The following is a 17,615-nucleotide window of genomic DNA, read 5'->3' as shown; positions in this document are numbered from 1 at the left end:
AACAATGCAATGATAAACAAGGATGTGCTTGACACACAGCTTGGTGTGTTGTGTATAAAAATGTTCATATAATTTCATTTTATTTGATCATATAACAGGGAAGACATGGCCTACTTGGTGATATAAATCATTTTACTCTTGTAAAAATCTGATTTATTGTCAGTTGTTACCCATTAAGTAGTCATATTTCTTTTAAGCACGGAAACTAAATCATAGTCTGCTAATATTGAACAAAATAGATGCCAAGTTCTATTTTCCAATAAATATTCAAACTGAAGTTTGATTTGATACCATTCTGGGAGTAATTTTAAACATTTCGATAATGCATTCTTTAGTGTTGTCCCTTTCGAGATGTTCATTATGATGCAGCACCAGGATCATTGGGTACGTTTCAATAATAATATAATAATAATAATTTCCTTGTATTGTCATTCTGTGTAACAATGTACACAGAACGAAATGTCGATTACACCTGACCCGTTGTAGCGAGCCGATGCAGCCGCAGCCAACAGAGGGCGCCGCCAGCCATTTTTTAAGTCTTAGGTATGACTCGGCCGAGGCGCGAACCAGCGACCTCCCAGTCTCAAAGCGGGCGCCTTTCCATCTAGGCTACTGAGCTGGTTATGCAGGCAATAATTCGATTGGACACAGAATATTCCTAGTATTCCGATTATGTAAAGCCATGTAAACATGCACAATAATCCAAATAAGGTTTTAGTCTAACTGTGAGTATCCAGATTGCAGTGGGTGGGTTTGTCTTTTGAATTTTCCAATTACACAACCATGTATGCGCATTCATGTCCACACTTTCCCTTATTCGGGATATTGTTATGCCCCAAAGCACTGTGGGACTTGTAGTATAGAGGTGAACAATACACACACTAACTTAGTATTAGTGATTTCTCTAGGACATTTCTATTTAATTTCTGCCCCAATGGCAAAAAATGGCACAGGTGTATCCATCTATTAGCAGTGTAGTAAATGTCACAGTTGTATACATCTGTATATTGTATAAGTCTACATTTTTGGCTAGCCACGTATGAGCACAAGGGATGAAGCACAAAGCTGACATGCGAGCGGCGAATTAAAGCAGCAGCAGACGTGCTGCTCGGTAATTTAGCCACTCGTCGGTGACAAACCCGCGGCGCATAAATGCCTTCTAATGCAGTGATTGGTGGTAAAGAGGCACACCGTTTCTAGTTGGGGGCAAAAAGAGCCTCATTTCACTTTCACTCGCATCATGAATGTGTCATTCGCTTACAGCATATCACAGAAATACATCTGAGATTAATTTTTCCAATGGCATCAATGCACATTTTTGCAGATTTCGGAGATAATCCATATTTAATTCATATTATGCAGGTGAAAGAAAATAGTTTCTGTTAGCTGCTTCTCATTCTTTCCCTATTGCACATTTTTTTTAACTCTGTGAGAACAAAACTATATAAAACTTGATGTGCAACTGCGGCAGGAACACGATAAAGTGCTTTCTTTCTTCCTTTTTTTGGCTACGATCCAGATGTTGGTTTGTTTCATAATCCTGGAGCAAATTAACATTGCTCAGCCATGGCGGAGGTCAGCGCGGGATGGAGTACCTACTGCTAGTTCATCGTGGAATAGTACATGTAGTACACATAGTTTCCTTTTTAAGTAAGATGCACTTTAATTTCTTTCAGGTCTGGAAAGTCTTTACTGTAAGGAGAAGCTACGTCGGTTAATTTGATGAATTGTATTGAGTTTGGCATCTGCTCTAGTATCATTTAAAAGGTTTAATTTCTGATGAAATGAATTCCTTATTATACCTGGAATGTCATTTGTTATAAAAAGAGCCAAGTAGCTATTTTGTATAGTGCAGGAGCAGGAATCGCATCCTGCAAGCTGTCCTCATTCAGTGATCATCCTTCCCTGATATTAAGAGCTTTTCATCTGATGAATGATTATTTTTTTATTAAAAAGAAAAGCTTAATAAGGTTGTGCACATAAAAGACAGATCATCTCTTTGTAGGGCTCAAGATGGTATTCGTTTGAGTTTATCGTAAAAAAAAACTCTTGCGTCGTCACATTGTCACAATTATAGCTTGCCATTATTCACATCACCTGGTCATGCAATTTACAATAATAATTTTGACATCTCAAATGATGCATTAAAATACATGTACCATTACTGAATTCTCTTATTGAGAAATTGCTGCTTTGTTTTGCCTCAGCTCCAGGACGGAGACTCTTTTAAGTTTCGTTCACTCGAACCTGTTTACGCTATTTGATGAAAGAATTGAGTAAGACAATTCCCAGCTGTAACATTTAATTAAGTATTTTAATTTGATCTTTGTCCTGGGATCAAAATTGAAGATACTTAGCCTGGCAAATGATAAAATCTGCAATTTTCACTTACTTCAAACTCATTCCAGGTAAGCATAAGTTATGTCTAAAATTGGCACTTCATTATTGAGCACAGTAAGTTTTGAATAGAACTTCAAATAAGCTGAAAGTGAGTGTAACAAGAAAAGGCTGACTATCATTCAACAGGTAGAATTATTAACATGAACTGTCTACTTTGTGTCCACAAAGAAGGACTTCCGTTCTGCAGCAGTGCTTCGTGAAACTCGTCAAGGAAGGAAACTGAAATATAAATTTTCATACTGCTCTTTTCCTTGTATTCTTCTCGGTCCAAAAGAAGCACCAAGAGTCGAATACATTTGGTTTGATTCCCAAGATTTTAAGGAAAAACTGGAAACATAATTTAGATTGGAGATTTGATTAGAATCAGAATTGTCATTACTGTCATTGGTTCCAACATAGCATATTTGGTTTGCAGCATGATTAGACCTGAAACTCTATGATAAACATGTATTGAACAAATTTAAAGAAAGTTATAAGATAAAGAAGAATATTTGGTTAAATAAGCAATAATTACAATGTAGTGCTTGTAGACTGGTTTACGTTATAAGTGCACAAATTAACAGTTCAGTGGCTTTAGGCCACAAAATAATAATAAATAATAAAATATGAATGTATTTTTTATCTGAAGGCAATAAGTTGTCACAGTTTTGTGTGCCTGTTTTGGGGAGTGATGGCTCTTTGATCCTGTTAGGGTTTGTTAAAAGGATAGGAGAAGCCCCTAATCAAGTTGTCGGCTCTTACTGTGGTACAGTGGGACCTCGCTACTTTGCGGTTTGACGTTCGCGGATTCAGAGCTTCGTGATCTGTAATGGTTAGAAGAAAAAAAAAAAAGGTGGTCACTCCCGGGCCGCGCGACGGAGCGAGTTCGGCGGACGCGGCGTCACCCTAATAAGGATAAGCAGTGCAGATAATGAGATATGAGATTTTTTTTTTTTTTTTTGACGGGGCGTCGCTACTTTGAAGATTTTCACTTTTAGCGGGTGGTTTTGGTCCCCATTAACCGGGTCTAAAAATAATGATAATAATTTATTTATTTTTTATTTATTTTTTTTAAGGGTCGTCGCTACTTTGCAGATTTTCTTTTTTAGCGGGTGGTTTTGGTCCCCATTAACCGGGTCTAACAAATAATGATAATAATAAAAAAAAAGAAAATGTTTTTTATTTTTGTTTTTCTTTATTCATTTTGAAGGGTCGTCGCTACTTTGCAGATTTTCACTGTTTGCGGGTGGTTTTGTTGCCCAGTAACCGCGATAACCGAGGTCTTACTGTACCTCTAGCCGGCAATGTCCTCCAAACTGGGCAGATAGCTGCCGCTGATTTCCTGGGCTGTGTTAATGACCTGTAAGGTTCTCTTCAACAAGCAAAGCAAACTTTCCATCAATGTATTCTTCTTATTTCTTATTCTGAATTTATCAAACTCTTATATGACTTCAAATTAATGACTGGTAGCTCAGTAGGTGCAACTCAACACTGAACGCATCAATGGCCTGAAACCATCATAGCCCAGGGAAGCAACGTTATCCACTAGTTGATGATATTACCTTCTTTGGACGAATGCAACTCATGAGTCAGCTCGGTCTGAAATTGTAAGTTTCGAATGCAGCATGCGCACAGATCAGCGGTTGTGCCTTTTTCTTTATTCCTCAATTTCACTAGTGCACTTTTTCCATTTGTTATTTCTCCATTCCAAGTCACTCTGCCTTTTAGCGCGATATGAATCCCTAATATAATGCAAATGGAAATCATCTTGCCAGTTGTATCCTTCAAGGATGTCTTTGCTACCTTGCGAAATATTCTGTTATATAAATATCTGTTCAGGTTGACTCAAAGGCTTGGGAAATTAGAAGATTACTCTGTGTACTATTGGCTTAAATTATTTTTGTACAAGGTAGGGGTTTGACAAATTGAAAAAAAAAACTGTTTTCAATTGCAATATTAGTAGACTAAGTGTCCTTGGGCAAGACGCTGAATCCCTAATGCCTCCAAAAAGCTGGTCGGCGCCTTGCATGGCTGCATGGCCGCTATTGGTTTGTGTGTGTCTGTGAATAGGTAAGTGTGAAGAGCACATTGTAAAGCGCTTTGGGAGGTCTTCATTGACTCAAAAAGCGCTATATAAATGCAGACCATTTACCATTAGACTGTCTCCAATTCTCTGAATTTAATGCACGCCAACCTGCCACCATCTCATGATTGATCCCACATTTGTTTCTCCCGTCCCCTTTTCTCTCTTTGTCAGGATGCAAACTGAAAAAGATTGGACAACCCAAAAACGTCCAGGAACATCATGCCAATAAAGTCAAGGTTATCCAAAATACGTCGTTCAAAACCAGGATAGTCTTTGTGAACATCCGGAAGTCCATTGAGCCGGAGGTGGTGAACGCAGGTCACGCTTCTGGCCAGCCTGACTCTGCAGCCAGTTTGCTCCTCAGCCTCAACATGCTCGGAGAAAGGCAACTGTTCGAAGTGGCCAAATGGGTCAAAAGGCTCCCTGGTAAGATGCAGGCTTCCATTTTTGAAAAACTCTGTGCCGTTTTAAGCAGAAGACAGATAGCCACAGAGATGCAAAGATACAGTCTGTGAGGAAGAGCATCTGGGTCAGAAATTGCCAACCCTTTTTGAAGCTGAAAGCTACTTTTTGTTACTAATTAGCGCAAAGTTTGATAAGTATTTCCAAACTATCAACTTACGTTATTACTATGTTGTTACTATGTTATTACCAGGTTAAGCACTAAAGAAAATCTATTTACTAGAAAAATCACAACAACCCAGCACTAATCATGTCGTGGATTTCTCATACCAATGTGAAATAAAATTGCCAATAACATAACAATGTCTCATCAGTGGTTAGCTATTTTCAGAAGCAGTCCGCGGGCTACTCGGGTGACCGTGGGCACTGCGTTGGTGACCCCTGATTTTGAAATATTGAAATACTAAGGTGGTTTCAACACCTGATGTGTAATAACTGTTTGCAGGTTTTGATGCTCTTCATCTGGGTGACCAAATGAAAGTCATACAGAATTCCTGGATGACTGTGATGGGGTTTGCTCTGAGCTGGCGCTCCTTCAAGATTAGCAAGCTCACGCAGCTGTACCTTGCGCCGGATCTCATCCTTAATGAGTAAATCATCCTTTTTAATATGACAAATTTTTCCAACTTTGAGTCTCACCCAAAATCCCAAATTGGACAGAATATTGAAGGTGCGCCTTATAATAGGGTGCCCCTTAATGTATTTAAGACAAAAGTAGAAATGAATTCCCATCCATCCATCCATTATATGCACCGCTTATCCTCAGTAGGGTTGCGGGGAGCTGGAGCCCATCCCAGTGGCTATGGGACACCCTGAACTGGTCACCAGCCAGTTGCAGGGCACACAGGGACAGACAATTCGCTCACTCGTTCACATCTAGGGACAATTTGGACCGGCCAATTAACCTCACATGCACTTTTTTGGAATGTGGGAGGAAACTGTAGTGCCCAAGGGAAACCCACGCAAGCACGGAGAGAACACGCAATCTCCACACAGGAGGTTCGATCTCATGGCCTCAGAGCTGTGCCGCACACGCGCTAACCACTGCGCCGCCGTGCTGCCCATGCATTCCCATATTTGTGCAATTATTGATCAGTCGTTACATTTTATTACTGACCAGAAATGCATAACAATGGTGGCAACGGGGATCGAACCGGACAACAATGGTAAGAACACGAAATCCTAACCACCAGGCCACCAGGGACATTAATGATTGTTCACAATTGCATAACGTTGAATGCAACGGGCAACGAACCCAGATGTCGACGGGGAAAGCACTGGATCCTATCTTTCAGATGACTATAAAGACATATCACGCTATTTTCAGTCACAGTAGCAGATAAACTGTAATCTGTTAGGGCAGATAGAATGTTGTTTCACTTTTTCCCGGCACAAACTAAGTGACAAACATTTCAAATATGTGCAGACATGTATTCATTTATATATTTCAGAGCGACGGAATTACATCCCCACATTGCTGTTCTCTTAGTTCAGAATGACCTAATTACTTCCTACGATACCTTTATCGTCATTCTGTTCCGAATCCTGTGCGCTTCGTAAAGACTTTGCGAGTCGGCTGTACAGACCAGTTTAATGTCTGACAATATGCTCCCGGCACGGCCCAATAATAACATCAACAATTTGGCACAGTGACTGTAGATAGTGTGATAATTTGAGATAAAACCTAATGCCGTTTCATGTGTTTTATGTATCGCTAGTTGTCTAGTGGATAGGATCCGGCGCTCTCCACACCATGAAGTAATTTTAATTAAAAACTAATTAGAGTAGTTTTTATCCCATGCGCGTTATAGTCCAGTGCGCCTTATATATTAAAAAAATGGGGGGAAGACTATTTTGAATTGGTGTGAATGGAGTTCACTTTTTGGTGAAGAGAACAGCAAAAAACAGCTGCAAGGCCCTACAGAACTCCGCTATTCAGGTCTATTCTGGGTTTAATAGATTGTGACCACAGCTGTGCATTTTAGGCAGGTCAGAACGGCACGTCCCCCGACAAAAGTCTCTGCTCGTAGCAATATAGGATTGGGGATAATAGATCCCGGCCGGACGAGTGTAATACACTTTTTGGTGAATAGAAAAAGCTGCCAGGCCCCACAAAAAGCCGCGATGCACCAAGGCGGGGATTGCAGTATTCAGACATATTTTTGGGTGATACAAGCAAGTCACGTTTTAATCCCCTACATTGAATTTAGCGTAACTGTGATCCAAAAGAAGGAAAGTGGGTGAGAAAGTTGGACGGATATTGGTCACGAAAATGTGTCCCTAAATGGTGTCGAAATCAATTTCCAACCACATTCTGTGACATTAGGCTCCACTTAAAAGTTGTTCAAATGACATTTGAAAATGAATCCTATCCACTAGTTGTCTGGTTGATAGGATCCGGCGCTCTCCACACCATGAAGTAATTTTAATTAAAAACTAATTAGAGTAGTTTTTATCCCATGCGCGTTTAAGTCCATTGCGCCTTATATATTAAAAAAATGGGGGAAGACTATTTTGGGGGATTCCACCTTATAGTGCAGAAACAACAGTATATAACCCTTGGCCCTAAAGGGGATTCAAGTTTGTAATTCAAACTTTGATGCCGCTCCCCGTGTGGAACTAATAAGGTGAAGATTTGCTTTCACAAAATCAAGGAAACCCATGTGAAAGAATACTTGCAAAAATATGTAGGTATGTCTTAGATAGTTTCTTCCTAGTGATAAACTAAAAACTAGTTTCAAATACGTTCAAATGTTTTCAATTAATTGTCTCCAAATGGATCCTCAAACAAGCTACGTAGTAGCTGTGGAGTCGATTTGATGATGAATATGCTGACTGCCAAGTGGGCTCGAGAAGGCGAAGGTAATATAGCTTTAGCCTGGCAGGGAAGTTGGGGGTGGAAGTAAATTGTATGTCCATTAGTCTGTTTTTTTAATTTCTCATATTTCAAGTTTTTATTTTAAGGGTGAAACCACACTGCAACTATGCAAAGCAGCCACAAGAAGCAGCAAGAGCTAGTAAAAAAAAAGGAGTGTGGGAGTAGAAACCAGCAAAATGGCTCAAATTAATAAGTTCTATTTTTTTGATTTGGGGCGGCAGTAGCTCAGGAGGTAGAGCGATCGTTTTTAGGATTAAGGGATCCCAGTTCGAATCCCAGCTTGTCCGTGTTACATGTCGAAGTGTCCTCGGGTAAGACACTGAACCCCCCAATACCCCCAATAGAGGGCTCCGAGCTTTGTGCTAAAAATAGTAACACGGCTTCGCGCCGCCATTTCGGAAGTCAGACGATTACAAGCGGTGATAGCGAGAGGAGCAAATATTTACTCAGTTTGTCTATTTATTTACTCAACTAGCTTAGTTTGTGTACGGATTTTGTCCATCAACACTATGGAAAACTACGTGGAGAGTTTAGACAAGCAAGCACGCGAGCGGTACGCTGCAAAGTTGCATTTTATTGGAAAATTGGATCCCTACAAAATTAAAAACAAGGACTGGAAGTCTGATCCCGATTTGTTGCCGTGTGTGACTTACATCGAACTTGTTAACTATCTTATTTTCCACCCAAGTCCCTTTTGTGAACTGAAGGATTTTCAAAATTACAAAAGTATGGAAGCCTACGACAGATTTGTGTCTGGTTGGGTTCGGGATGTGTCTGTGCACACAAGCGAAGGTGAGGAAAACAAGATTGTGAAAGGGAAAGTTCTATATTCTCAGAGTTTGTCTCAGCCAAGTTTACAACCATGGATCATTGTTGACAAGTCATCATAGATTCTGTGTGCCCATTGCAACTGTGTTGCAGGTTTAGGGGAATGTTGTTCTCATGTTGCTTCCCTTTTGTTCTATGTTGAGCAACCCGGGAAAGGCAACGCTTCTCCGAACGGCGCACCAGTGGCTAAGTTAGCTTAGCTTTCGGGGACTTTAAATACTCTATTGACACGAGTTGAGTGAGGAAAAGAGACTCTCTTTCCCTGAAACCGCGTTAAATTTCTCCACCAAAATAGTGTACGAATGAGAAACGGAGTTTTGTTCGGTTTTTAAATGTCGTTTTCGGCGAAATACCTCACATATATGTTATAAAAGTAGTTTGGGGTCGTCGAGCTGTTGTCATGAAGTACACATGTCCCATAACCTTTTTAAAATTTATTTCTACATCATAAATAATTCAATTTACCTGTCAGAAAGTGGTCAGAACAAACACGAACACAGTCAAGCTTTGGCAAATTGGACCGGTTGAAAGCTGCCAGCCACACTCGTCTTCGCCGTTCGCTTTTCTCCTGAGCTTCAATCCCCTGATCGTAAACACACTTCGAAAGTCTAAAGAAGCCTTTCCCACCCTTTTCCCCTCGGCTACAACAGCCAACAATAACGCACGTATTCGGCATTACAATGTAGAATCTAACTGGTTCGCTGAACAATAACAATGAAGTGAAAAGCTTTGTTGACTTCCAAAATGCCCGCCAGCAATGCATTGTGGCTAATCTTAGGACCTCGAAGCACTCTAAAGCAGGTTAGCGCCTTACATGGCTGCATAGATCACGGCCAAGCGCTATATAAATGCAGATCATTTCAGATCATTTCATTTGTGGGAAAAAAAAACACATCAAGATTCCTTACCATAAGACTTTTTATGTTTTATTTTTCCACGTTGCATAAAATCCAGAAACAAATATTTAGTATGTTACATAAAATAATAATTTTTCCCTGTAAAATGTTGCTCGAGTGGCAAAAAATTTAGCTAATTATGAAAATATTATTTTTAGCAATTAACAAATTGCGTGGTTTTGCCCATTTTATATATTATTATTTTGCAATATTATTTTTAGTATAAGAGAAAAATGTTAACATCCCACCAAAAATCCTTTTTTTTTGGTAATCTTCTTTTGAGAAAAGAAATCTTTACAAGAGTAGAATATCCAACAGGAGCATCAATTCTAAATAGTTTTCCTTTTTTAAGTCTCAATTTTCTTGACTCAGAAAAGGTTGAAAAAAGACATTGGACAGACAATATGAATCAAAATGTAGAGTTTGTATCATCACAGAGAAATCATTTGGGTTGACTTTGGATTTAATGTATCCTGTATGGCCCCATTAAGTATAATTTGTGTAAAATTTGAAAGTCCATTTGTGAGGTTGTGTAATAGTTGGAGCAGTTTGCCCCGGAATTGAAAATGTTCCATTCAATTTTCAGTCTTCCATTTAGAACTGATGTCATATTATTCTTCCTGGCGAGTCCTTGCTTCACTAGTTTTTTTTTTCTTTTGAATTGGCGGGTTATTTCCCATTTCTTCATCAAATAGAACAGAATGATTTATGAGTTGTGGCAAATTTTATATTGCACTCCTTAACATTTTTGAAAGGGAAAAGCCACGTCTGAAAAGGTTTGATGGCCCTCACTCTTCTCTTTTCTTTGTGGGCACAGGGATCGGATGCGCATTTCCAGCATGAACGAGCACTGCGTCCAAATGAAGCACCTGGCGCAAGAGTTTCTGTTGTTGCAGTCCACTCTGAAGGAATTCCTCCGCATGAAGCCCCTCCTCTTGTTCAGAACTCGTAAGTTTTCTCACTTGTTAGTTATCAGTGACATATAAATATAAACTACTATCTTCCCCTCTTTCTCTTCGGTTGTAAGGCAGGGGGTCAGGAACTTTTCTGACCCAAAGAGCCATAAAAGCAAAAAATGTTTTAAAAAGAAATTGAGAGAGCCACATCATATATTTTCAGACAAAATAGAATAGATGTGTGTTTTAAGCTTAAACTTGTTTTCCTTCAAATTTGTGTTTTCCTTGAAGGGGATGACCTCACGTACAGTCCCTTCTCAAGGTTTCTTCATTTTCCTCATGTCGAGGTTTTTGAGTTTTTCCTTGCCCTCATGTAGGTTTTAGATCAGGGGATGTGTCTTAATAGTCTGTACAGCCCTTTGAGACTCTTTGAGATTAAGGGTGTCACAAATAAACATGACCTGACTTCAAATAACAAATATTTGCATCAAAATGCCGTGGTAATCAAATGGAACAATTTTTTTCCGATACAATTTTATTGTGTTAAGTGTATACACTTTGGTACCGCATGGTTTTGGAGAGAGGCCAAAATGTGCAGGAACGGCTAATACACTGCAGAAAATGAAAGTATGGACTAGTGTCATTTACTTGAATTAAGTGTATTTATCTGATCACAATTATTTTTGGACTTATTTACTTATTCATGCTGAAGATACAGGGAGTGCAGAATTATTAGGCAGGTTGTATTTTTGAGGATGAATTTTATTATTGAACAACAACCATGTTCTTAATGAACCCAAAAGTCTCATTAATATCAAAGCTGAATATTTTGGAAGTTGGAGTGGGGCTTTTTTAGTTTTAGCTATTTTAGGAGGATATCTGTGTGTGCAGGTGACTATTACTGTGCATAATTATTAGGCAACTTAACAAAAAACAAATGTATACCCATTTCAATTATTTATTTTCATCAGGGAAACCAATATAACAGCTCAACATTCACAAATATACATTTCTGACATTCAAAAACAAAACAAAAACAAATCAGTGACCAATATAGCCACCTTTCTTTGCAAGGACACTCAAAAGCCTGCCATCCATGGATTCTGTCAGTGCTTTGATCTGTTCACGATCAACATTGCGTGCAGCAGCAACCACAGCCTCCCAGACACTGTTCAGAGAGGTGTACTGTTTTCCCTCCTTGTAAATCTCACATTTGATGAGGGACCACAGGTTCTCTATGGGGTTCAGATCAGGTGAACAAGGAGGCCATGTCATTAGTTTTTCTTCTTTTAGACCCTTTCTTGCCAGCCACGCTGTGGAGTACTTGGATGCGTGTGATGGAGCGTTGTCCTGCATGAAAATCATGTTTTTCTTGAAGGATGCGGACTTCTTCCTGTACCACTGCTTGAAGAAGGTGTCTTCCAGAAACTGGCAGTAGGACTGGGAGTTGAGCTTGAGTCCATCCTCAACCCGAAAAGGCCCCACAAGCTCATCTTTGATGATACCAGCCCATACCAGTACCCCACCTCCACCTTGCTGGCGTCTGAGGCGGACTGGAGCTCTCTGCCCCTTTACCGATCCAGCCACGGGCCCATCCATCTGGCCCATCAAGACTCACTCTCATTTCATCAGTCCATAAAACCTTAGAAAAATCCGTCTTGAGATTTTTCTTGGCCCAGTCTTGACGTTTCAGCTTGTGTGTCTTGTTCAGTGGTGGTCGTTTTTCAGCCTTTCTTACCTTGGCCATGTCTCTAAGTATTGCACACCTTGTGCTTTTGGGCACTCCAGTGATATTGCAGCTCTGAAATATGGCAAAACTGGTGGCAAGTGGCATCTTGGCAGCTGTACGCTTGACTTTTCTCAGTTCACGGGCAGTTATTTTGCGCCTTGGTTTTTCTACACGCTTCTTGCGACCCTGTTGACTATTTTGAATGTAACGCTTGATTGTTCGATGATCACGCTTCAGAAGCTTGGCAATTTTAAGAGTGCTGCATCCCTCTGCAAGATATCTCACTATTTTTGACTTTTCAGAGCCTGTCAAGTCCCTCTTCTGACCCATTTTGCCAAAGGAAAGGAAGTTGCCTAATAATTATGCACACCTGATATAGGGTGTTGATGTCATTAGACCACACCCCTTCTCATTACAGAGATGCACATCACCTGATATGCTTAATTGGTAGTAGGCTTTCGAGCCTATACAGCTTGGAGTAAGACAACATGCATAAAGAGGATGATGTGGTCAAAATACTCATTTGCCTAATAATTCTGCACTCCCTGTAGTTAAGATACTATCACTTGTTTCAAGAAAAATAATATTGTGCCAACTAACTTAGATTATTCAAGTAATTGTAAGCAAATGTATCTTAAATTGTTGAAGAGATAGCCTATAGGCATATTAACAACTCAGCTTAAGGATATTTTTTAATTGTTTCAAGACTCACATCAACCTGTTTTAAGAATGTAACCCAACTCATTGAGATAATGTAAAAATTCATTTTATGCATCATTGTATGTATTCGTTTACTCAGGTACAATTCAGTGTGGCAGTGTGAATGGTTGTTTGTCTGTCTGTGTTGGCCACGTGATGAGGTGGCGACTCAACCAGGGTGTACCCTGCTTATGCCCGAGGTAAATGGGATAGGCTCCAGCCTCCCCACCCGTCACCCCGAAAGGGACAAAGCGGTAGAAGATGGATGGATGGAAGATATAGTGTTCAATAGAAAACCTTTTACCCTCGCTATGACGGGTTAAGAATAGACATTAGCAGACTTAAACTCAGCCATTTCATGCTGAGCAAGGGTATCGCCACATATAGATATTACTGCACCATATATGATTTGACCTGTCCCAATTTTGACACAATTGTACAATTCTTTTAAATCCTTTTCAATGCGTTCTAAAATAGCATCAACACCTGCTTTTGCAATGTCCTTAGCTATGGCAATAGCAAGTAGTCGTATAGCAGCCAGCTTTGACCTAAACTTGGGGTCTATGTTTCCTAGTGTATAATAAAACATGAGTAACTTGTTCACAGAAGTATGTGGTCCAAGAGGGTTACATAAGTCTATCTCATCAGAATACAATATCAACTGTAAAGCAGTGGGCTTCAATGAAAATAACGGATGACTTTTGAAAAGGCTACCATCCACTATGTCACAGAGAAATCCATCTTTGTTACAATTCTCTGGAGGAGTACTGGCCGTACTGTGTATTCTTGGGTTGGACAACAGCTGCTCTAGGCTCTTGATAGAATAGAACAATAGAATAGAATTCACTTTTATTGTCATTCTTTGTAACCATGCACACAGAACGAAATGTCGATACACCTGACTCGTACAGTTAAACTGTAGCGAGCCTATGCAGCCGCAACCAAACAGGGCGCCGCCATTTTAGACCCAACTGCTGTGTTAGGAGTCAATAGGTGACCAAACCCCCAATTCCAACCCTTAATGCCGAGCGCCAAGCAGAGAGGCAATGAGTACCAATGTTGTAAGTCTTAGGTATGACCTCGGCCGAGGCTTGAACCAGCAACCTCCCAGTCTTGGGAACATAGAAAAAAACCTTGTTTTTGAGTTTAAGAACCCGTGAAGAACCTCTCTTTACTCTACACAGTCTTTGGGATATTACAACCTCCTCCGGTTCAACTGGGGTAAAATGTTCCTTAATGGTTTGGTCCTGCATGAATGTTGTGGTCAACATGGAGAATGGATCTGGAAAGTCATCAAATGTTGCCAGAGCCTCATGCTGCAGGTGTTCTATGTTGTCTGAATGGCCATGAGTGTCAAAAATGTCTTTTACTCTTTCTTTCAAGGTTTCTACAAGATGAAATTGAAATTGTTGTACTTCTGACACATTGCTGTTGACATTCCTCTGTAGAGAGAGAGAGAGTGAGAGAGAACTCATTTGATATATCAATCAACTACAGCACAAGTAATGTGATTGGGTAGAGGGGTCACGGAACAGAAGCATTTGTCAGTATTTTAATAAGAACCGTTTTAATCTGCAAACCAGGCTTAATTGTCAGGCGAGACGGAAGGAAAACTGAGATCACTTGCATTCGTTTCTTGGTTTTTATTGGAAGGAAGGAATGACAGGACGTGAATCTTCGATCCGTTGTTTGACGGATTGTCAAGACTTGACAGGCGGGTGAAGGCTTGGCGGGAATGGTCGTGAACAGGCGTAGTCGTCGTGTTGTTGGTTGGGGCTGGAGAAGAAGGGCGTCGTTGTGTTCGGAAGAGAGATCAGGAGTCAGGCGGGCAGGGCAGGTCGCAGGCAAATTCGGAAACGGGTTGGCAACGGAGATCAGGTAGAAAAACAGGAGGCAGGCAAAGAGTCGGAGGTACGGGCTGCGAAGTAGCGACGCCCCTTCAAAAATGCTTTAAAAAAAAAAGTTTTTATTTTTTATTATTCCTTTTTTTTTTTTTTTTTTTTTTTTAGACCTGCGAAGCTCTGAACCTGCGAACATGGAACCACGCAGTAGCGACGCTCCTTTAAAAAAGCTTGGGGGGGAAAAAATATATTTTATTTTATTATAGTTATTTTTTAGGCCCGCGAAGCTCTGAATCCGCGAACGTCGAAGCATGAAGTAGCGAGGTCCCACTGTATTGTGCCCTTCAAATCATCAAACTATTAGTCTTGACGTTAATGATATTTTTTTCATTCTAGAATGAACATCTTACCCACATCTCTCCATAACTTAACCCTATATGATTTCCGTGCAGTGGACTTTTTAAATATTGTTTTTGGGTGCATCAGTATAGGCCTATATCTGACGAGAACATAAGTTATGTAGGATATTGTCATGTTCCAACAAACATGCAAATCATGTCAAAAGTACAAATGACATGAACAAAATAGCCTATGGTCGTATTTTAGCAGCTAGGTTCAACTTATTGTTCAGCAATAAACAGAACGAGCTGTGGGAGCCTAGATTTAGCTTAACATGTCAGAACAAGTCACACTAATTGAACTGCATCACAAAAAAGCCAAATTGTTTTACTTTGTCGCTTTCAATATGAGAGCTTACATGTTCCTTCATAGTTGGCTGAGTATCGTGCACTCGCTCTTGGTTTGGCATTCTGGCGCGCTCACCGCGGAAAGCATCTTTTTGCGAGAGGGCGGGCTGATTGCAATTTGCATCATCGCTAGTCACAGTACTTGAGGTCGACTCTTCAATTTGGTTGCTAGTGGGTGTAATACAGTTTGAAAATATTGCTGTGTCGAACCTCTCACTTCCAACCCAGCCTGAGCGAAAACGGCACGCACTGCATGGGTGGGCGTCCATTGGTCATATATGAAGCATGCCTGCGTTTGATGTGATAGTAAAACGAATTGAATACTCAGTACTGTTCTCTGCATTCATTAATTCCACAAATTGAACGAAAGTTCCTATTACGTCCGTGGGCTATATTAATGTGACTTAGGAGTGCCTTCAAAGTCAACGCAATAAATGCAAAACAAATAAGGCAGCGCCATCCACCCATGTCTGCTACAGCAGTACTGTAATCAAATCGAGAGTGGTTGTGTTGATGGTGTTGCATACGTTAGGTGCTAGTTTCCGCCTTTTTTCGCGCTCGATAATTCTATATCAAAACAAGAGGGATGCCATTTACAATGCAAGTGACTGGCCCGTACGGTGTCCTAACTAAAATTGGATAGTCTTTACTTCGAAACACAAATTTAATATTTATAAATGAGAACATTATATTTTTCCCTGAGGTAGTTAATAGATTATGTTTAATAATTGTATAGTGCGTTCCTTTATATGGTTCCGCCCATTTATTCGGACCTACTTGGACTCGCTCATACAACCCCAACGTTCGACGAACTCCATTCGGTATTTTGACTTAGAGAGAAGTGAAATACTTTTACGATTAAAAGGTTTGTATTGTCTTAACATTTAACAAGAAACAATGTGATTAAGAATAAAATATTATTCTCAACGGTGTTTATGCGTAGTTAACGCTTTAAATCGACGACCGTTTGGTAAGGGGTTAGCTCAACTTTATCTCAGTTCGTTTTGCTTTACTCATAATATTTCTGTGATAGTTGCTTATGAAATGTGTGTTTATTCAGTACTACAAAATTTAGAGATATTGTGCTGCTGTCTCTATTAATGGCCTGCATGTCTTAACCTCTAAGCATGTTGGAACAAGAGTTTTAGGTAAAGGAACGTAACAGTGCTAGAACTACATAATCTCTGGATTATTCTTAATCAGTTGTCATTATTCTTCAAATCATTTTCCTCTGTCTTGGGGCGGCAGTAGCTCAGGAGGTAGAGCGATCGTTTTAGGATTAAGGGATCCCAGTTCGAGTCCCGGCTTTTCCGTGTTACATGCCGAAGTGTCCTTGGGTAAGACACTGAACCCCCAATACCCCTAATAAGCAGGTTATCGCCTTACATGTCTGCACAGATCACGGCCGCTATTGGAAAATGTGAAGCACAATGTAAAGCGCTTTGGGAAGTCATTGACTTGAAAAGCGCTATATAAATGCAGATCATTTCATTTTTTTATTTGTCTCTATTTATACCACAGTGGCGGAAATTGATGCAGATGCTCTGCGCAAACTTTCAATGGATGATCTGCGAGACCTTTTTCCAGGGCCTGAACATTTTCTTAGGAGAAAATTCATTTGGAATGTTGTGCATCCTGAGGTATGACAAACTTGTCTCATTGTCCCTTAAGATTTTCTTAAGACACCATCTCAGCAAAGGTAAATTTGTCTTCTTTTCATGGATTTATTCACTGAAGCAGGCCTCATCCAGCAACCACAACCAACACCCAACAAACGACGATACAAATAAAGAGGAAAGTCCAGCCAAAACCATACAACTTTCGAGCCTCCAATATGTTATTTACACAGATAGTGAATTAGAGCATGTTAGAAAACACTATTTTGAAATGAAAAAAATTGGACGAGGAGGAGAGTGTGAGCTCTCTAGAAAGCTCTCTTGTAGGCTCATTAGAAATACAGTGACTAACATGCTCTCTATATTGAGGGCCTCGACCGTTGACTTCAGAAAATACCCTACCAAAGAAGACCTGCAGTCAATGGCAAGGAGACTTGTTTTGTATTACCCAATGTTGTCCGATAAACTGGATCTACAACGCCCATGGGTAAGCAAGCATTTCAACATGTAATCATTTCATCACAATATGAGTGGAAGGGTACAATGACTTGGTGATTGG

The 17,615-nt window shown here is 40.1% G+C and overlaps 1 protein-coding gene across 4 annotated transcripts in view; it reads left to right on the top strand.

Annotated features, from left to right (window-relative positions):
• The window catches only part of LOC148367540 (uncharacterized), a 38,803-nt gene that overhangs the window by 6,583 nt on the left and 14,605 nt on the right, over window positions 1-17,615 (top strand). For 3 of the 4 annotated variants that reach the window (XR_015850339.1, XR_015850338.1, XM_088334521.1), the window contains exons 4-8: window positions 4,637-4,891; window positions 5,373-5,517; window positions 10,347-10,477; window positions 16,962-17,080; window positions 17,178-17,543. Coding sequence is in view for 2 of the 4 variants with exons in the window: in XM_088334521.1 (XP_088190647.1) it covers window positions 4,637-4,891; window positions 5,373-5,517; window positions 10,347-10,477; window positions 16,962-17,080; window positions 17,178-17,543 (1,016 nt within the window). In the remaining 2 variants the exon portion in view is untranslated. The remainder of the gene's footprint in view (window positions 1-4,636; window positions 4,892-5,372; window positions 5,518-10,346; window positions 10,478-16,961; window positions 17,081-17,177; window positions 17,544-17,615) is intronic. The other variant, XM_088334523.1, reaches the window with a different exon arrangement.

The sequence above is a fragment of the Urocampus carinirostris genome, chromosome 4, assembly GCF_059441175.1.
Source record: "Urocampus carinirostris isolate Australia breed hairy pipefish chromosome 4, RoL_Ucar_1.0, whole genome shotgun sequence".
NCBI lineage: Eukaryota > Metazoa > Chordata > Actinopteri > Syngnathiformes > Syngnathidae > Urocampus > Urocampus carinirostris.
Note: the sequence above shows the minus strand (reverse complement) of the source record. Positions and strands in the feature narration are given on the sequence as shown.